Source organism: Gasterosteus aculeatus, chromosome 14 (assembly GCF_964276395.1).
Source record: "Gasterosteus aculeatus chromosome 14, fGasAcu3.hap1.1, whole genome shotgun sequence".
NCBI lineage: Eukaryota > Metazoa > Chordata > Actinopteri > Perciformes > Gasterosteidae > Gasterosteus > Gasterosteus aculeatus.
The window spans coordinates 15,373,664-15,394,760 of NC_135702.1; the positions used below are offsets into that span (position 1 = coordinate 15,373,664).

Below are 21,097 nucleotides of genomic sequence, written 5' to 3' on the forward strand. Positions count from 1 at the left end.
TTAGCTGACGCTTTTATCCAAAGCAACTTACATTGTATTGCATTGCATTTTTAACCCACGGTGTTTTAACACTTTTGCCCAGGGAGCAATTAGGGTTTGGGTCTTGCACAGTGACACTTTGACATGGAACATGGAGCAACCAGGATTCCGACCACCAACCACACCCTTTCCACTCCATGCGCCACCATCGCCCCGAGTTCATCGCTCCTGAACATCGCCATCGAGTTCAAGCTCTCCATAAAGGATGGCGTGTTGTATAAGGTAAAAAAAGAGACAAATGAACATGACAATTAACCGGATTGTTGTTCCAGACTCCCTAAAGCTCAAAGTCCTCCGTGGCCTCCAAGACGCATCAGGTCATCAGGAGCAGGCGTGCAGACTTTCTCTCGCCAGGGAGAAGTTCTAACGTCTGTGTTCCACTTCAAAGCATTATCACCTCTGAACCAATGGAACTAGTAGGATTTGGACTGCTGAGCAGACTAACAAAGAGAGCGTGGATGTTTTAGTTTTTACAGTTTTTCCAAACTCTCGCACGCATTCCGTTGCAAAAATCACTCAGCAAAGCTAGTTGCCCGTCGCCTCTGGAATTACTTTTTATACTATTATAAGGAAAGGGTTCTAAAAGAGCATAACAAATCTGACAGTTCAAAAACACTGGGGCCCTCTCAAAATCTCTGAGAGAGACAGACGGACAGAGAGGAGGGAAAGCTTGACTAACATTCAACAAGTAATTTGTTTATGTCGGTGCAGTGCCACCTAGGCTAGGGAAGGCTGGCCACATAGGCTAGCTAGCTAACTTAAGACATGAGAGATTTTCTTTGGCTGTAGCTATTTGACAGCTGTTAGGTCCTGTTTAACCAAAGCTAGCGCAATGCTAGTTACTACAATGCTAGCCAGCGGGGTCGCGTGAGTCTGTGGGTTGTTGCTGCGGTTCCAGCACAGCTGCTGTGTTCTCGCATTGATCGGGGGAGATCTCACTCCTTCTTTTCTCGTCTTGGGTGGAAATGATGAATCAAAAGTGAGAACTTGCCCAAATTTAAAAATGAAAAAGTATTTAATAACTAAACAAAGTGATAAGGAATACAATTACAAAGTGAAATACAATGCGAATAGTAGAAAATTCTCTGACCCGCGTCAGTCCTTGGAAAACTCCTGGGGTGTGTCTTTTTGGGTGCATTTGAATGTCATTGGCTTCTCCTTCAAACGTGTCTTCTTGGTCTGTTCTCTTCACATTGAGGTGTGAATCTGATGCTGTAACCTGAAACCCCCCTGTCCTATCTTTCTCTCACATTCCAATGCATTCAATGTACTTACGATTGACTTTATGCCTCAATGAGTGAATATAACATAGTATGCATAGTTGGTCTTCATCTTATAACTGGTACACTTTAATGAGAACACATCATAAATGATCACAGTTCATCACACCTCATCATAAGGTTTAACACAGTTCACGTGGTCCAACACTCAAGACATTTGCCTCACTCGGCTGACTTGCATTCAGTTGCTTATCTACTAAATGACAGGAGAAAAAATATTTTTGGGAGAAAATTGGGAGAAATCCATAAAGGACAGACATTAGCATCCGTCCCCATGTTTTAACATTACATTGTGACAGAATGTTAATGTGTACAGTGATTTACATGACTATAAATTGAGTTTGATTATATTGCAGTCATTTCATCTAACATGCTAATGTAATAACTAATATCTAACATCCCGCAAACTACGATTCTAGACTAAACATTTCTTTCTACCACTAGGTGTGCACTACTTACATTCACAAATTCACAAGTCAAACAAGTGCGCCTAGCTGTAAAACTATAAATCCAATACAAAAAATAAGGATATTTTCCGAGACCCAACACTCTGCCAAACCAAAGATATCTTTGATATGTCTCTGCGGTAAGAAATAAGACTATTGGCAGTTTCAAAAACGTGTGCCTTCTGCTTTCTTTGAGAAATTTGTCACCAGATTTGTCCCTATGGGGAAATTTGTCACCACATTTGCCCCTATGGGGCAACCCATAGGGACCCATGGGGCCCAATGTGTAAGTCTGTTGGATTCCACATTGTCATCTCCTCAAAAACGTAATCAGTGATATTGAAAAACGTTGAATATATATATAGAAAAAGAAAGATAAAAGAAATATATAGTTTAGGCCTTTGTCAACATTTTAAAGTTTAAATTGTTCCTGTGGCTGTAAAGCTGTAAAGCTGTGGCTGTAAAGATTGAGGAAGAAGAATGACTTGAAAGTTGAAGAAGTTAAAGAGGGTTTGAAAAAAACTCCATTGGAAAACAGTGTTAAAGTTTATGAATATTGATTTATATCAATTCAAGCATGAATGGTAGAAAGCTGGCCTCTCCCGGAAGAGTTACATTTTTTAATAGCTGAATGGTTTCTGAAGCTAAAAATATATATATACAGAAGAAATAGAATGCTTAAATGCATTCCAATAAATTAAAAGCAACTTTAGGATATCTTGTAGGCTGGCAATTACTGTACTTTAACATTTTGGGATAGCGGGGCGGGGCTGTAGGGCAGCATACAGACAAGTTGGCTTCGATAGAGGTGTGCTTGCCGCTGGCATAGCCCCATTCGGTTAAGCAGCATCAGGATGTCTCTGTGGAATGCCTTTGTCAGGATAGCATAAAAAAATGGGTGTGCACAAGAGTTTAGAGGATAGAAAAGCACCAGCAGCACCTATGGAGGAAAAACATCTGTCATTCTATTTTAAACAGAAATGGAATTGGACTGAAGCTTGAGAGTCCTACCTTGGAATCTGTGATAGTCATCAATGGTTGCTGGAAAGCAGCAGACAAGCCATAGAAGCAAATGGGAGCAAGACACAGGAAGTTGGTGAAAATTAAAACAGCCATCCGTTTGGCCATGCTGGTATCGGAACTGCTGGACTGGTGCTGGGGATTGTGCACCATGTAGTAGATGTGGATGTAACATAAACATACCACCATAAAAGCGATAACGTTCACCATTAGCACAGAGACCACGTAGACCCGAGCAGCAGTGGTCTCAGTGTCCATGGGTAAGCAGATGCTAACTTTCTGGTAACTGCTTACACCAACCAATGGAAGCATTGCTAGGAGAGCACACAGCAGCCAGCCGACAAGCATCAACACGGCTGCATGTCGTAACCTAATTTTCCGGTCTGCCCTCATTGCGTAGAAGATGGCATGCCAGCGCTGAAGACTGATTAAAGTTAATGTGTACACAGACAGCTCGCTGGCAAACACTGATATTGTCCCTGCTAGATTGCAGCCACCTTCTGTTTGCCAGGCAATTGCATAGTGGTAATAATGGGACCGTGTGTAGAGGTCGACCGATGCAACAAGCAGTAAGTATATGCCCATACAAAAGTCTGCAAATGCAAGGTGACCCATCAGGAAACGGGTAACCGACATCTTCTGTTGGCTGGTCAGGAGGATGAACAACACCAGGAAATTGGCTAAAATGGCCAACGGACTGACGACCCAGACCAAAACCCTCAGGAAGCCTTGACTCAGCACATCCTCACAGGGGTTCAGAGCATCTGGCAACGGTGTGCACAAGAGTCCATGGCTTTCTGTGTGAACTTCATCACACATTTCAAAGTCAAAACCTTCATTGGGATGCTCTGTAGGTAACTCCACGTAAAACAAACCCTCATTTTGACACTGTTCAGTTGGGCAAATGGGGGTGTTGGTGTGTGTGTGGTTTCTGCTCTTAGCACTTGGGAGACCAAAGCTGTCGTTCAGGTGATGGTAGATTTTGTTGCCCAGATACCTCTGAGAAAAAGCTACAGAGGATTCCCGCAGCTTTCCCAAAGCATTCCCGGTCAGGTTGCAAATAACCGCTTCAGAGTTCCTTCAACAGATACAGCATATTAATCAGAGAATGCACTACTTTTTTGAGGTGCTGTAGAAATATTGCACTACAAAATTGGTAGATAAAATAAAAAATAAAAAACTGGGTGGAAGAAAACAAAACAAAACATTCTGCCCAAACTTGTTAAATAAATGTAAATGTAAATTAACTGTCAAAGGACACCAGCAGCAACTCCCTGGGAAATTACTACTTTTTTAATGTACATTACATTTACACCTATTAATACAATAAACAAGGTACGGGTCTGACAGAATAAGAAGGGAGGAAGCAAGCAGGAATGCAAGTATGATAAGGAAATTTCAAAATCATAGTGACTATATACAGTGTTTGTCTGTTTGTATGTCATTTTATATATATACGCAGCACGTTTAAATTTAATTTAAAATGACGGAAATTGTTCTTCTCTCAGCCTGAAATTGTAAAGATGTCTCCCTCTTAAGATATCAGTAAGGGAGAAAACGGGTGAAAGGGAGGCTTTTTTGTTTTGGTCGGGATCCTGACGTTTGACAGGTGGGCAGACTGGCAAAGCAGTCAACACTCAGAGGCTTTTCTTGGGGGTGGATTAGAAGGACTACACTGGAAGCTGGGACACTGGGCCCAGCTTGTGAGACGACTGCGCTGAGTAGCGTGGGGCAGGGGACGCGGCGTCTTTATTACATTATTATTATTACATGTCATTTAGCTGACACTTTTATCCAAAGCGACTTAGATTGTATTTTTAATCCATGGTTTCAGATTTGTAACACAGTGGGAGTAGTGAGCAGCCATAAGGGCAACCAGGGAGCAGTTAGGGGTTGTGTGTCTTGCGCAGGGACACTTCGACATGGGACATAGAGCATTCAGGGTTTGAACCGCCAACCCTCTATACTTCATGCGCCATCATCGCCATGGGCCAGTCTTTCTCATCACGCTTCCTGCCTGTCGCCGAGCTTTGCTCGCCAACTTTAGGGAGGGGAATTAATTAAGTTGTCGCTGGACTTGTTTAGACTGGGGCGATTCATCATTTTTTGTTTTGTTGCATTGCATTTAATTTAGGAATACAATCCAGCATTGCAATTGACTGTTTGGTTTTGTGTGCTTTTTTTTCCCTGTGCCGTTCATATGTCTGGTTAAAATCTTTAACAGCACCATGGCGTTTTAAGTGATATTACAAACCGGTCCACCCCTTCTAATTTAGTGTTGTGCTTTTTTCACATTAAGGTAAACCAAGGGGTGAATTGTTACAAAATATATCATACTTCGGAGGTGATGCCTATCTTCCTAAATTAAATTGGATAAGAAGAAGATTACTATCTCTATCTCCATTTTAGAAGTATTTTGGGTTATACGGCTTTCAGTTTTACAAGACAACGGAAGCAGCTGAGAAAAAGTCCCCTCGTCCAACTTCAGAGATCGCTTGGTTCATCTAATTGAAGGACTCAGCCTTGACCGCAGCGGACGAAATGAGACATAGCTTGTATGTGTATTCAGAGCTTGTGAGCAACGCATTTTCCAAATACTAGTATGTTATGTTGTCAAACGGCGCTAATGCGCAATGAAACAATAATTATAATTTAATTAATTTTGCTGATGTGAGGGTTTTGGGACACGGGATGTTGCATGTGTACAGACTGTAAAGCCCCCAATTTGTAATTTGACATTTTTGGGCTATACAAAAGGAATTGAATTGAATTAATAAAATAGCTAAAAGAATTAAGCATTAAGCATTTTTTCGATGGTTTCCTGGAGAGGCTGCTGGCACGCTCTAGGTAGATGTTTGTTAATAAAGTGCCCAGCAATGAACATTTTGTGTGAGTATCTAAATACATAGACGACTACTACTGTGGGCCTGATAGCAGTTTGGTATATAAAGCACAAATGCTGGGCAGAAAGAATTACAGTGGAACACTTTCAATTCTCTTACTTACCCTCTCCATCTTTTCAACATTTTGAGACCACAACAATGGCTTGGGAATGTCAATTCAGCACTTTGCAAATGGAGAAAGGCCTTTAAGGGGGGCAGTTCTTTGAGGTCCCAAGTGTTTTTAGCTTGGAGCTTTTCAATGGTCTCCATACCCATTGAAGGAAGAGAGCTAACTTTGGTTTCCGAAAGGTCTCTGAAAAGACAAAACGTTCAGATTATTCATTTGGACACAAGGTGGGGGAGTTCATGTATTCAACCTCAGCATGGACAGCAGTTCCAAATAAATAGATTTTATTTGGTGTTAGAATATTATTTGAAAACACAAATTTGGTTATTTGCTATTTTGTCCAAAAACAACCCCAATTCTTCTAGCAAATCCTCTACATTCACTCACAAGTGGGTTGGACCATGAATCACGCCATGAAATGCAAACTCATCTATTCGTTCCAGATCCACATTCCTGTGAAGATACCTGAAGAATAGAGAAATATTAGGTGCAAAGCGATGTGGCCCCCTTATTTCTTTTTTGTACAATCAGGTACAAACTTCTACATATGTTTTTGCAAATGATCTTCTTTAACACACTAGTAGTTCAAAATGTCAGACAGCTCGGTTGTTAAAACTCAAACACACATTAAAAAATACATTTAAATATTGGTGAGTAATATCCCGTGTGTGGAACTTTAAACCTCAAAATGACATACAGTTCCTCCAGTCTGCTCCCATTGAAGGCATATTGCTGGATCTCTTTCACACCATTGCTATTCAGCATTCTAAAAAATAAGGGGTGAAAAAGCAAATATCCTGTAAAAAATGTTATCTTAATAACTGTACCTAATAACATTATGTAATAAGTTTAAAGGAAAATAGGCACAAAGGCATGTGCTCAGCTGTCTGTATGTGCACGTTCAAAGTTAGACTGACGGAAGTGTGGTGATTATGATTTCTAATTTTGTATATTTTTATCCTGGGTGCTGGCTGGCGCTCCTGTGTTTTCAGGCTGGGCGGGATGGGCGCTCTCTCACTAGCCTCACCTGTGGCCAATCAGCAATCTAGCACGAGTTATAGCCTGCTGTCTCTCAGGCCTCCTTGTCGGATCATTATCTCTCGTCGACGCGACGTGACGCGACGTGACGCGACACAACTCGCCTCGCCAGCACGCTTACGCAGCCTTTGCTCAGTATCCTGCACGGCCGCCCACTCACGACCCTCTCTCCACGAGCCTCACGAGAAATAAATATTTTCTTTTTTGACCTCAAAACATAGTAACTAACCGTTTTTATGTTATGAGAAGTTGACAATATAAATCCATGTTGTTGTTTTTTTCACAATTGACATTGTCAATTTTGTCGACTAATTATTGAGCTCTACCACCCATGCTAGTTGGAGCTACCAGCACTGGGATGCCAGCTCACAGCTACAACGCAACAACTTAACGCAAGCTGTAGCCGAGGTTAATGGCACATCCCACCACCCTCTCCCAGCCAAGCCAACTGCTCGGGACAACCCCTGGCTTCAGGATCCAAACCTTCATGCCTTCCAGTGGCACCATTCGTGGCCGTCATGCTATTTGAAGCTTCAGCACCGTGGCTCAGCCACGCGGTGCAGCCACACAGCGCTTCAATACGTCCCTCCATGCATCTATGCGTCTTACGTCGTTGTCCATGCTTGGAAGAGCTTCCACAACTTTCACAACCATACAATGTAACCTTTCCTTTGTTCAATCCAGTCTTCGTTACATGTTTGCTCATTCTAAGATGGCCATCAATCGTTTACCGTTTCAATCTTTGCTGACGGATGTAAAGCATGAAAAGTCTACGAGAATTCAATGCCAACCTCAAACGGCCCCCAAACAGCAATTGTATAGTCATAGGAATTGTAGCTACGCACAGTTCACATGCACAGACAAGACCCACAGGGTCAAGAGATCAGATCTGTAACGCTGACAGATGACTGAATGTTGAGAAAATTTGCTAAATTACAGAATTGAAATTTTAATTCCTGTGGTTCGTGACATAGTCATTTTTAAACTGTAGATCATACTTACATGGTCAAAGCATTCTTAGATATTCCATTGAAAGAATTAGCAGGTATAGATTGTAAGAAGACATTCTCCACTATCTCCCTGTCAGAAAGGCATAAACATGAAATATTTTATAGAAATTCATACACTTTAGCAAACAATTGATATTGCAGTTAGGCACAGTTAAACAGTACATACAAAATAAAATCATCTTTGGTGGACTGAATATATTGTAGTCCGGGAAAGGAGGTGAGACCTGTGTTGGTGATCCCACTGTATTGAAATAAATCTCAGTCAACAGCCAGTTAATGGTTAATTGGGAACAAAGGTATTCTACAATGTACAATCTACTAAGTGAAAATAATGGAATGCTATGATGTAACATGATTACAAATAGGAAAAGTATATTTGTACTTACAGGTAGTTTAAATTAGGAAGATTTTTAAATGCCTCTTGGTCGATGTATGACAGTGTTTTGATACCAGTTAGTTGTCTGTTGAACACATAAAATACGGATGCACACAAAGACACTTCTTAATTCAAAATATCGATATATGTGTGTGAGTGTAGCCATGAGGCTAAAATCTTATTCGCATTAAGAATACAATTTGCCTTTGAAAACCACATGAAAGCATTACCATTGAAACTCTTAAAAGAAGCTGTATTGGCATCATGCTGCAATCCTTGAAAAATTAAGCCAATGCTGAACTGCATAAAACGGCAGTTCCAGTTTGGGTTGCGTGGGTAACAGTTCCAGCATGGGACTCCAAACTTCCCATTCTTGGTCCACTTCTACCAGCTCTGACTGGGGGGATCTCAAGGTGTTCCCAGGCCAGTGTGAAGATATAGTCAGTCCTGGGTCTTCCCCAGATTGTCCTGCCAGATAACGGTGTCAACACTGTTACCATAGTGGAGGTTTTTGGGGTTGGGGAGCAGGCAGGACACGAGAACCTGTCCTTTGCTCATTGCTCTGACCAAGAAGCCTGATGGACAAAATCCCCGTAAGGCAGCCGGCCCGGAGTCCGTTTCCCCTCACACCCTGAAGCATTGTGCTGACCAGCTGTCTCCGGTGTTCACTGACATCTTCAACACCTCCCTGGAGACATGCCACGTACCAGCCTGCTTCAAGGCCTCCACCATCATCCCTCTTCCCAAGAAGCCCAGGATCACAGGACTCAATGACTACAGGCCCGTCGCCCTGACCTCTGTAGTCATGAAGTCTTTTGAACGGCTAGTCCTGACCCACCTGAAGTCCCTCACCGACCCCCTCCTGGACCCCCTGCAGTTCGTCTACAGAGCCAACAGGTCTGTGGACAATGCTGTCAACATGGCCCTCCACTACATCCTCCAGCATCTGGACTCCCCAGGAACCTACGCCAGGATCCTGTTTGTGTATTTCAGCTCTGCTTTTCATCCCGTCTCTGCTGCAGGACAAACTCTCCCAGCCGCACGTGCCCGACTCCACCTGCAAGTGGATCACAGACTTCCTGTCTGACAGGAAGCAGCATGTGAAGCTGGGGAAACATGTCTCAGCCTCTCGGACCATCAGCACCGGTTCCCCCCAAGGCTGCGTTCTTTCCCCTCTGCTCTTCTCCCTGTACACCAACAGCTGCACCTCCAGTCACCAGTCCGTCAAGCTCCTGAAGTTTGCGGATGACACCACCCTCATTGGACTGATCTCTGGTGGGGATGAGTCCGCCTACAGGTGGGAGTTTGACCATCTGGTGTCGTGGTGCAGCCAGAACAACCTGGAGCTCAACGCTCTAAAGACAGTGGAGATGGTTGTGGATTTCAGGAGGAACAGAGCCCCACCCGCCCCCATCACCCTGTGTGACTTCCCCGTCTGCGTCCCTGCGTCCCTGCAGGACTTGTTCGCTTCCAGGTCTCTGAAGCGAGCTAAAAAGATCATAGCCGACCCCTCTCACCCCGGACAAAACCTGTTTGTGCCCCTTCCATCTGGCAGGAGGCTGAGGTCCATCAAGACTAAGACCTCCCGCCATACGAACAGTTTCTTCCCGTCGGCAGTCGGGCTCATCAACAGAACCCGACTGACTGACTATAACATCCACCGGTCACTCTCCCTCATACTGCACATGTCACTTTAACTGTCATTTTTCATTCGTCACTTTGTCGTCACTTTGATTTAGATTTAGATTTAACTTTTATATTATTTAACAACTTTGTTACTGCCAAACATTATTCTTGGAAAAGTTATTGCATGAATGTACATGAATTTCTCTCTAAATGTTTGAAAAAGTGAGATGTGAATATTGTCGTGCTTTTTCGATGATAATGTAAATGTAGCAAAACTGCGCAGGATTTTAGAACGTGCGACATTTTACAAACGGCGCCCCATAAAAGACAACCTTTAATGTGGAGAATATAAGAAAAAAACTCAGGGAGAGATATGAGGGGTCCATATGGCTTACAGCTTATCAGTTACAGCATATTTAATGCAGATGTCAATTATTTATATTATAAGAGTACTGAGCAGCATATATGATCATCAGATAAAAAAAACAATGTAATGCCAGCATTTCATTTTCCCGTGGACTTTTTTTACAGTGCCAATACCCTTGTGTAGTTTTGGCTTCCTTTTTCCTGTGATCTTTTTGATCGTTTTCAAAGTCAATGCCAAATTTACCCTCACTGTCCTGAGTCCATGTAGAATGGTTTCAGAAAGTTCTTAGAACCATTCACATTTTATACACGATTGTGTCACAGGTTTAATTCTAAATGCGGCTGGCATCTCCCTTAGAGATAGGGTGAGAAGCTCAGCCATTCGTGAGGAGCTCGGAGTAGAGCCGCTGCTCCTTTGTGTCAAAAGTAGCCATTTGAGGTAGTTTTGGCATCTGGTGAGGATGCCCCCCGAGGCCAGCTGGGAAGAGGACCCGGGGAAGACCCAGAACTAGGTGGAGAGATTATATCTCTGCACTGGCCTGGGAACACTTTGAGAGCCCCCGGTCAGAGCTGGTAGATGTGGCCCGGGAAAGGGAAGTTTGGGGTTCCCTGCTGGAGCTGTTGCCCCCGCGACCCGACCCCGGATAAGCAGTTGAAGATGGATGGATGGTATTACTCAGTTTTAATAATGTAATGCTGTAATATTATTCGCTTTGTGAAATCTGACCTTGAGAAGTGAGAACGTAGCAATTGGAAGTCATGCATAATATTTATGACATGTACAACCACAATCCATTCTTTGTAAATTCATCCATATATGTATTCATTGTGGCATTCTTGGGACGCTTCACTTTGACCAGAGTAAAGTTAAAACTACTCAAGGGCTACATACATGTGAGTGACCCTGGACAGGTTGTGGAAAGAATGCCTCTCAAGATGTTGTATAGTATCATCGTCAGAGATGTATCTAAAAAAACAAAAAACAGAAAATACAAACAAAAATACAATCTGATATGTAGCGGTTGACATGATATGCTGTAATTGATTCTGATGCATGAACATATTGTACAAACAATTTTTTTTTTTTTGCGGTCCTTTGTGTGAGCTGGCACTGGTACACTGGTTTGCGTTCAAGGGAACAACTTTTACTAATGATCCAGGCATACTTTTAAAGTCGAAAACAAATTCTGCCTCTTAAAAAAATGATTTAAGGATAATCTGAATTCATTTGGAGTTTATAATGGCATATGAAATTTGGTGTTGGAATCAACTGATGATTAGGCGATACAATTCACAGTCATCTTGCATGAGGCCAATTGAACATTGAATAAAGAGAACTAATGTTGCCCATTGTTACAGTGGAGTAATTATTAGCTCAATTGTATATTATTTGTGAGTACATTATTCGTGAGAAGAGTAGAATTATGATGCCTCATGTTTCTATCTACAGATGGATGTATACATTAAAGACGAACGGTTCATACTTACAAAAGTATGAAGTAGAAACTAACTATATCTTTAATGTAATCCCAAATATTCATGTCTCAACATCTAATGGATATACCTATATAATATCTAATGGAATGGATTTGCACAAAATATATATAAGACATTCATGGTCTCTGTACAATGTTTCTTATCGTCTCAGATCAAACTGGAAACTAGGTTATTCTTTGACTTTTCCTATAGTAAGAAATCTGAGCACATATCAACGTCCTACAGAATAAACTGTAATAAATCCCAAATAGACTAGTGCTGAATTCTAACAGAAGTTCTGAAGGAATTCCAAAAGCACTAGAATGTTACCCTAAGTGGGACCAAAAAGTGGGGAACAGAACAAAGGAAGAGGAAATCACTTTTGTTATTCATTTCATACCCAATCCACTAGAATTAACTTGGTATGAATGAGTGTACCGTGCATGGAGAAACATTAAGACGCAGCTAGTCATTTTAACATAATAAATGACAGAAAGCAAGGCTTAAAACTAAATTTGGGCAAATTGTGTAGATTAACATAGTGTGCAGTGTAGGTTTTTGTCTGTTTTCTCTGCTAGTATCAATATTTATTGAGGTTATAGTTTTATTCTGGTGCATTTAGCTGGCTTGAAAGAAAGGTGTATGGGAAAAAAGAGAATCTTACATGTGAACAATGTTGGCCAAGTTGGCGAATGCATTTGGAGGAAGAGAAGAAAGTTTGGTACCCACAAGCCAACTGAAAGAGATATGAAACCGTACTGTGATTTTTTAGTCTTTAACAAAAAGTCACAAGCTAAAATTAAGAGTTCAAGGATGTGGTTACTTACACCTCCTGTGTGCTGGAATGGAATACAGGCATGGCTTCAGCTCCAACACATGACACACTGTAGATGTCCCAGTCACATTTGCAATGAATTGGACAATATTCCAGGAGAGTAACCTCTAAAGTACTGAAAAAGAGAAAGAATAGATTCAGATCAGGCTTCATTATAAAAGTGGTTATTCAGAAGTGGAGACTCCCAAGTTGTGAGCAAGGTTTAGGAAGAGGGCGACTGGGCTATCTTGGATTTTTGCCAAAATTAGAAGTGTACACTGGTACTTCTGGTCATGACCTTCACAATAAAAAACTTCTTTAATGAATCAGTAACACAAATAATGTCGGCAAAGTAACATCACATAATTTGTCTTGTTATATATCCACCATGGGCTTTTAAGGAATAAAACAATATATAGATATGAAGGTAGATTTGTGTCTTTCTTATGCAACCCAAAAAACTGTTTTGAAAGCATATTTCTTGCATTGCAAATCGTAATCATTTTCTTGTTTTTTTCACTCAAACATTACATTGATTGTGTCACCTAGACTACCTCAGCTAATAGCTTAATTTCTTTCAATACAGCCTGTGCAGAACATTGTAAAGTCCTTTTACCAATGTCCATACATCTAAATTCCCTTTCCAGTATGATGCACGTGAAGTCACGGAGGACATCTCCTGTCCCTGTTGAGATCATCAGTGCAAACTGAAACGGCCTGACATGCACTCATGTTAATGAGCCAGTTAAATAAGTTGTTAGTCTGGTTTTTACCTTGATGGCAGCGGTGCAATTACGCAACTGCGCATTTCCTCCTAGAACTTGTAGCTATGTCCAACCATTCATTTAAAATAATTGTTTGTGATTGGAAGTTTAGATTCCCACCCTAATTCTATAGCATATAACTGTCGTAATGAGCATTATATTTAATTGTTTGCATATAAAATGACTGGAGAGATTTATTTTGGTCTACAGTTTGTATTTCTCTTCAAGATGCACAACTTGATGGGGACAATGCAAGAGAGGCTTTTACTGTAGCCTCAGTAATCCAGTGAATGGCCAGTCAAGCTGACAGACATCGGCTTTTGGAAGATCGGCAAGTATTCAGACTTACTGTGAAATGGTATTATTTGTGTCTAAACATCATGCCTAACCACCGTGTATGTTACCCATGTGTCAGTGCTTGCACAGACACCGTCACATTCCAAGTACCCCACATTAAAGATTATGAATATTGTAAACACTCCTGCAAACTGCCATTAAGTATGGTAGAGGATTTGATTAGAGTGTGATAAATGTGTGATAAATGTGTTATATAGTTGTATACTACATTCTACATAAATAAATATGTAGGATCACCTCCATTCAGTCACGGCAAAGAACGTGAGATAATCTCAGCACTTCTGCTCCACAAAGAAGTACTAACTTGTGAAGTCTGGCAGATTTATGTTGCGGACGTGAACACATTGAATGTATCTCTGCGGAACACCTGATATTTTAACATGTTGGTCACAGTCAACTTGACCAACTTGATTAATTTTTCTCAAGCCTACTCTGCTGATAGGGAAAAGATATCTGTATAGTTGGATCAAAGCTGATGCCTTCAGGTGAGTGCACCTAGATCCCAGCAGTTGCTGGGGCTGCTTTATGAAGACGTGTAGGGAGCGCTATCGAGCCTAAATCATATGAAGTAACTACATCTATAACTGTTAATGTGTTTTCCAATTTTAGTAAAGATTGGAGCATATTTCGGTCGTCGTGGCGCAGGGGGTAAAGCGGGTGCGCCAGGGTGGTTCGAGTCCCGGCTGCCCCGTCTCAAGTCGAAGTGTCCCTGAGCAAGACACCTAACCCCTAATTGCTCCCCGGGCAAAATGTAAAAAGCCATGGGTTTAAAGTGTAATGTAAGTCGCTTTGGATAAAAGCGTCTGCTAAATGACCTGTAATGTAATGTATTTAGTCCCTCAAAAACACCTTCATTTCGAATATGAATAACCAGTTGTCAACAGCGTAACACAAAAACAAAAAGTTTTTAATAACTTAATCACCGTGCGACCGTTTTGTCCATATTTGAAATGGCTGTGACAAAGTCCCAGAGAGGAGTTCGTCAAAGTACAGCGTCTAGAAAGTGCATAAAATAGAGGGAATATTGAGCCCAAAAAATTATAGCGGACTTCCTGTTTGTTTTTAGAGCATGGTCCCAAGAGACTCGCGGTTTTACATATGTCCAAAAATCGTCATACATGTAGGTCAAACAGGGCGCTGGGGCTACTTCGTTGAAAACTGCAAGGGGGCACTATGCAGGCGATTGAGCATTTTTGAGTCAAAACTCCACATCAGCTCTTTAATGTCATCACCTAGGACACTGACAGAGTTTTTGAGTTTGCCAAGGCACCGAAATATCTGCTCGAACTTTCATGAGAAGACAGTGTCGTCACGGCAACAAGGTTTTTCAAAAACTCCCAATATTCACTGTGAACTATCATCAAAGCCTTAATGCTTATATTCAAGGATTTGAGGTTGATCAGATTAAATGGCTAGGAGATACACATTAAAGGGTAAAACTTTTGCATTTAGCTAAGCCAATAGTGAGGTGACGCTATAATTTTTGGAAAATCACTGCATGGGAATACATTAAGGCGTACAATAGCATCATGAATTAGAAATTTTGGCCAGAAATAAAAATGTTCCTTGGAGTTATAACATTTTACGTTTTCAAGAAAATCGACCGAAATCGACCAAAATGGACGTCAGGCCACGCCCTGGTAGTTTCATGAAAACTCTTGATTTGAATAACTTTTGACCATCCAGTTGTCAGGATCCATTTTTCCAAAAATGAAGTGGATCAACTCTCGGAGGAGTCAGTTTGTTTGTAAATCCAAAATACGATGGAAATTGCAAAAAACAAGCAACATTTTAGAGAACGACTGCAGCGCCCCTAAAGTTCAAATATTCTGAAAGAAGCAGGGTATGCTCAGGGACTCAACGTGAACATATCCTAGAGATTTGGTGAGGAAAAGCCAAATACTTTTGAAGTTATAAGTGTTTCACTTTTAGGCACTTTTGTGCCTTTATTTGTTATTGCTTGGAGGTGCGGCATTTTAAACCTCCATATATACGCAGTTTACTGGCGGGCATTCAATTTAATGTTGGATGTTACTATCCTGCTGCAACCATTTTGTTTTCTAATGCGGCCGTCAAACTACTGCTAAAAGGCATTGCTAAATCGGGGCCTCAGAATCTAGACGGCAGAAAGCCTATTACACTTCCTATTTTGCACAGGATGCTGAATGTGCAGAGCTGTGTTTTTTCCCCCTATGTTGATGCATTGCTCGAAGCTGTGTTTTCCTTTGCTTTCTATGGTTTTCTCAGGTGTGGTGAATTTACTACCTCAACTAAATCCTTCAACTCTAAAACAGACATCGCCTTTGGCAATTTGACCTTTCATACTGGTCATTATAACTTGCCTTAAACACTCCAAATGTGGAGGTGCTTGCGCTGTAATTGTGGCTCGGGTAGACTCTGGATTTTGCATGCTTATTTCCATGGTTAAGTTCCTAAGGTTGAGACCGATTACGGGCTCCATTTTTCCACTATTTCTGATCCCAGGCAACGTTCCAATATCCAGAACGTTTAACAATCATTTTGAGGTTATCCTCTCACTCCTCTATTTATCACCTCAGATATACTCTGGGCACTCCTTTAGGATAGGGGCAGCTATTTTGGTTGCTAACCAAGGTGTCTCTGCTACATCCCTTCAAAAAATGGGACGGTGGTCTTCCTCTGCTTTCACATCTTATATCTGCTCCGACGATACTAGAAATCAAAGATCATTGAAGCCTTAAAATCCTGTAAGGAATGCATATAACTGGTGGTGGTGGCGTTGACATGGCATTTTGGTAGGCATGTTTTGACGACCGGGGGGGGGGGGTTCTGGCAGGGGTTGGGCCGGCAACCCCAGAGGCTTCCCGCGTCCTCCAGTCGGCGACCCCAGAGGCTTTCCGCGTCCCCCGTTCCCGCTGAGCGCAGCAACCTCCCGTTCCCGCTGAGCCGCAGCGACCTCCCGACCCGGTTCCACGACTCGTTCCCCCGACTCGACCAGTCCTGGTTCCATGACTTGTTCCCCTGACGCGGCCAGTCCCGGTTCCATGACTTGTTCCCCTGACGCGGCCAGTCCCCGGTCCACGACTCATTCCCCCGACGCTTCCTGCGTCCTCCAGGCGACGACCGAGGAGGAGGTTGGAGAAGATCGAAAATAGTTTTTTGGGGTTAGAAAATTAAGATCAAGCAGGTCATCAGGTCGTCTATATTTACGCCATCTCCTTTCCGATGCTCGCATGGTCAAGTCAAGTCAAGTCATTTTATTTTGTATAGCCCATAATCGCAAATTACAAATTTGCCTCAGAGGGCTTTACAGTCTGTACACATACAACATCCTCTGCCCCGAAACCCACCATCGGCACAGGAAAAACTCCCCAAAAAATGAAAAAACCCTTACAAGAGGGAAAAAAGGGAAGAAACCTTAGGGAGAATGTCAGAGGAGGGATCCCACTCCCGGGATGGACAGACTACAATGGATGCCATGTGTACAGAATGAACAATGTATAATACCTATGACAGAAATGATTCAAGTAATTGTGAGTAGTAAGCCAGGCGCACAGCAGGACCACTGCAGGGGCAACCACCATCAGATAGAACCACCATCCACAGAAGCCTGTGGGGAGGGAGAGCACAGAGATTTTAGGAGAGGGTAATGTCGGTTTATGAGTACAGTAATATGATTAATATCTAAAATAATGATGATGATGATGATGATGATGGCAGCAGCAGGCGTCAGCATGGCCACGGTAGGTGTCATGACCAGGGTCCCGAAGGAACCACGATCTACGGAGATCCGATAGGGGAGAAAGCACAAAAAAAACTCCCGGAAAGAAGCTGAATTAGTCATGTACATTAATAAAACTTGAATTATGGTAGAACGATGCACGATCCAAGCATGGTGGCTCTCATGGCACACACCGGTTGAGACTTGCAAGTCTGTCGTGTCGTAAGAGGGCAGAGAGAGTCTAGAGAGGAGGAAAGTGTTGAGAGGAGAGTCTTAGCAGCAGCATTTGGATGCAAGAGTGAGAAGGAGTCAGTTGAAGGGAGAGCTGATAGCGAGGAGGCCAGGGAGGAGGGAGAGACGGAGCGAATATTGGGGTACAGAGTCAGTTGATGGGGCAGGGTCGTTAGTTATAGAGAGTGGGAGAGAGTAAAGCCTGGTTTATGCTTCTGTGTTTTCAGAGCGACGCAGACGCAAGACCCCCTTGCGTGTCCCTTGCATGCCTTTTCACACCTCCTTGCGTCCTTGCGTGTGTCGAGCCATTTTTCTAACGCAAGCCTCCCGCAGCGCACAAGGCTGCGATTGAGCATTTCATAGCCCGATACCGCCATTATTAAAACAAAGAATGTTTACGAGAGAACGGATCAGATTGAAGAACTTTTATCGGGAAGAAATGCGTAAATATGACCGCTTATACAAGCCGTCATTGGCGGGTTGTATAAGCGGGTTGGATTCACGGAGGGAGATCGCCGCAAACGTTGGTTTGTGAACCGAGGTGAACAAAGTTGTGGAGGAAAATACGGGACAAATGTGTCCGCGATGAAAAGCAGCAGTGGCGATGCACAGGGAAATAAAGTCTATGATAAATAAATAAACAAATAAATAAATAGACGTGACTCTCTAGGTCGTCTTCAACAAAACACGTTACTCCGCCTGTTGTTCGGGCGGTGAATTGCTCTGCAACACACGCAGAACCATGAATTGAAACGAGTGCGTCGACGCAGACGCAGAAGCATGCGCCGGCCTTCAGAGATGAAGAAGTGGTCAGACACATAAAGTGGAGTTACAGAGAAGTTAGTGGTAGAGCAGTTTCTGGTGAAGATGTAGTCGAGGTGATTGCCGGCTTTGTGAGTAGGAGGAGAGGGACTGAGTGACAGAGCGAAGGAAGAAAGTGGTTGGGAGTAGTTGTTAAACAATTTGAATATTCGAATGTAAAAAAAGAAAGAAATCAGCGGCACGACTGTCTGCAATGCAGGTGGGCGCGCCTGACTGTACTGACTGTATATTGCATGAATAAAATAGACAGGCTACAACAACTTCATGCACTGGTTTTCAATGCCTTTACGGCTATTAACCCCCCTTGTTCATCTCACATGAGAAGGATATTGTAAGAGCCGCATTTGCCTTAATAAGATGTGTTGTGTGTATTGTCTTATAAAAAATGTGTCATAGCTCCTTTAAGTTTAATTGCTGATGACGTCATAGCCTATATTCTCCAGTCGAGGTTTATCAGTCTGTAGAGCAATACAGTTTTTTGATCGTTGTGCCAAGTCGAGCACTAAATATTTCTTGTAACTAAGTTTATCTTTTTAAAACGAAGTTGCTGTCTATGAAGAATCATTACGTGTCAAGCTCACGGCCCAAACGCAGACTGTGACAGTAGTGGTAATAACATCAACGAGGACGGAATTAAGATTGCTGCTATAGATATTGCTGTTCCTTCGGTCCAAGCTGCTCGGTCCGCCGCTGCCACCTGACTTGGCATATTGCCAGGTCTGCCCTCTTGAAGGCCTCCGGTCAGTATCAGGCCGTCGCCGTTCCCCTGCACCCTACTATTCTGTGGGGGACAAGGTCGGGCTGGCAACCTGTGATCTTCCACTGCGGGTCCAGGAAGCTGAACTGGCCCAGTATGGCCCATTCATGGTGGGATCATCAACCTTGTAGTAGTCCGGCTAAAGCCCATGTCCCTCAAGGTACATCCCGCCATTCATGTCTCCTGCATCAAGCCTGTCCTCCTCAGTTGCCTGCTACCCCCTTTTCCTCGGCCTCCTCCTCCTCGGATGATCGATGGACGTCCTGCCTACACGGTGCGCCACATCATGGACTCCCGCCTGGCGAGGGAAAGGATTCCAGTACCTCGTGGACTGGGAGGACTATGGCCCTGAAGAGAGGTGCTGGATCCCGCGGCGTCAGATCCTGGACGCTGGCCTGCTGAGGGGGTTCTACCGACTATTCTGGTGCGCCGGGTGGTGGGTACTGTCACGAGCCCAGCTCCTTGTGCATGGTTTCCCTGTTTGTCTGTGTCTGTTTGTGTTTCTGAATGTAACCTGTTCTGGTTTCTGGCCAATGAGTGATCATTCACCGCCTAGCCCGGCACTCCTTCACACACAATTACCTTCTCTGTGCTGCTCATATTCTAAGGCTTTCTAATACTAGCGCTTACTTCTTTTGCCGTTTTGCATTACAGAGGTTCAGAAGCTTGGCCCCTCATGCAGACACCCATCTAAGGCCAGTTCCTCCATATTCTTTACTGATGTTCAACTCATAAACCCCTCTCGTCTTAATGGATAGCTTGGAGAGCTTCCACAACTTGCACAACCAATACAAAGTAACCTTACGTTGTTCGATCCAAATTACAACCTTTTGGTTCTGACAAATGTTCTGTAAAAGTTTTAGGTCGAAAACCAATGTACCCCCTAAGCCAGAGGTCACTAACTAGCGGACCGCGGTCTGGATCCAGACCCAGATACCGTCCCAGAGCCACAGCTACAAAAAGACTGTTGGGATTTAAACTTGACAGCGCATTTTCGACTTTTCGCGTCGGTCAGCTTTACGGTAGTGCCTTAAAGCACAGACCAATTGCATTTGAGTGTCACGATCCCAGCTCCTTAAGCATTGGTTTCCCTGTTTGTCTGTGTCTGTTTTGTGTTTCTGAACGTAACCTGTTCTGGTTGGTAGGCGACGAGTACGAGGCGGGAGGTCCAGGATCACCGGTCCCACCTGTTCCAAATCTGCAATCAACACATCTGGTCCTGATCATCGTCTACAACGCTACTTAAGCCGAGACCTAACATCCAGTCCCTGCCAGATATTATATTCTACGTCCACCCTGGATTTCCCGTTTCTTCTGCCTGGCAACCGGAACCTTCTACCACGTCACTTCATCACCGGAATACCCACTTTTGTCACGACCCAGGCAGGATGATGATATTGTCACCAGACGAGAGAGGTAGTGGCAAATTATAATAATACATAATAATAAAAGACAATCAGAAGTAAGCCAAAGATAGCGAAATTTGAGAAAAAGACGAGTGAGAGGGAGAAAGTGAAAGAAAAGGAATGCAGGGATGCAGCGATGATAGGCTTGTGAGGACCAGGGGCCTCATTTATAAAACCTTGCGTAGGATTTGCGCCAGAAGTGGCGTACGGATAAAACATAGGACGTGCGTACGCACAGAAATATTCATGCTCTCTTTCAATTTTCTCATTCTCTAAGATTCCATTTCTGCAGCATTAATTACTTCCTTATCTTCAGCCATCATATCAATAAAGTAGAGCGTAAATCGGGTGCAAGTGTTTAAAAAGTATCTCCACTTTTCCCATCAGACGTGTGCACCACAACTTCTAAAACACGCAGAACCTTTAGATATAGATAGATACTATCGATCCCTCAAGAGAGAAATTTTGGTGTCCCAGCAGCATGTACAGGGAAGAAAATAGAATGAAAAGATACACATTATATACAATATAATAAGATAGAAATATTAAATTAAATTAAA

At 42.9% G+C, this 21,097-nt stretch overlaps 1 protein-coding gene across 1 annotated transcript; it reads right to left on the reverse strand.

The window, feature by feature from the left end:
- Positions 1 to 1,030: 1,030 nt before the first annotated feature.
- LOC120831952 (thyrotropin receptor-like) lies at positions 1,031 to 12,707 on the reverse strand. The gene is made up of 11 exons (XM_040197907.2): positions 12,514 to 12,707; positions 12,351 to 12,422; positions 11,103 to 11,177; positions 8,229 to 8,303; positions 8,009 to 8,083; positions 7,835 to 7,912; positions 6,492 to 6,560; positions 6,182 to 6,259; positions 5,792 to 5,980; positions 2,777 to 3,863; positions 1,031 to 2,705 (listed from the first exon to the last, which is right to left on the reverse strand). Exons 1-11 carry the CDS (start codon positions 12,672 to 12,674, stop codon positions 2,499 to 2,501), a joined length of 2,166 nt encoding a protein of 721 aa, XP_040053841.2. The 5' UTR covers positions 12,675 to 12,707; the 3' UTR covers positions 1,031 to 2,498.
- Positions 12,708 to 21,097: the final 8,390 nt, after the last annotated feature.

What these genes read in the sequence shown, in the direction of transcription:
- LOC120831952 (XM_040197907.2), bottom strand. Translation starts at nt 12,674, where the DNA reads ATGAAGCCTGATCTGAATCTATTCTTTCTCTTTTTCAGTACTTTAGAG. An exon ending in TTGGCCAACATTGTTCACAT is followed by an intron (nt 11,178 to 12,350) that starts GTAAGATTCTCT and finishes TTGTTTTTTTAG; the next exon opens with ATACATCTCTGACGATGATA. An exon ending in ACCAAAGATGATTTTATTTT is followed by an intron (nt 7,913 to 8,008) that starts GTATGTACTGTT and finishes CCTTTCTGACAG; the next exon opens with GGAGATAGTGGAGAATGTCT.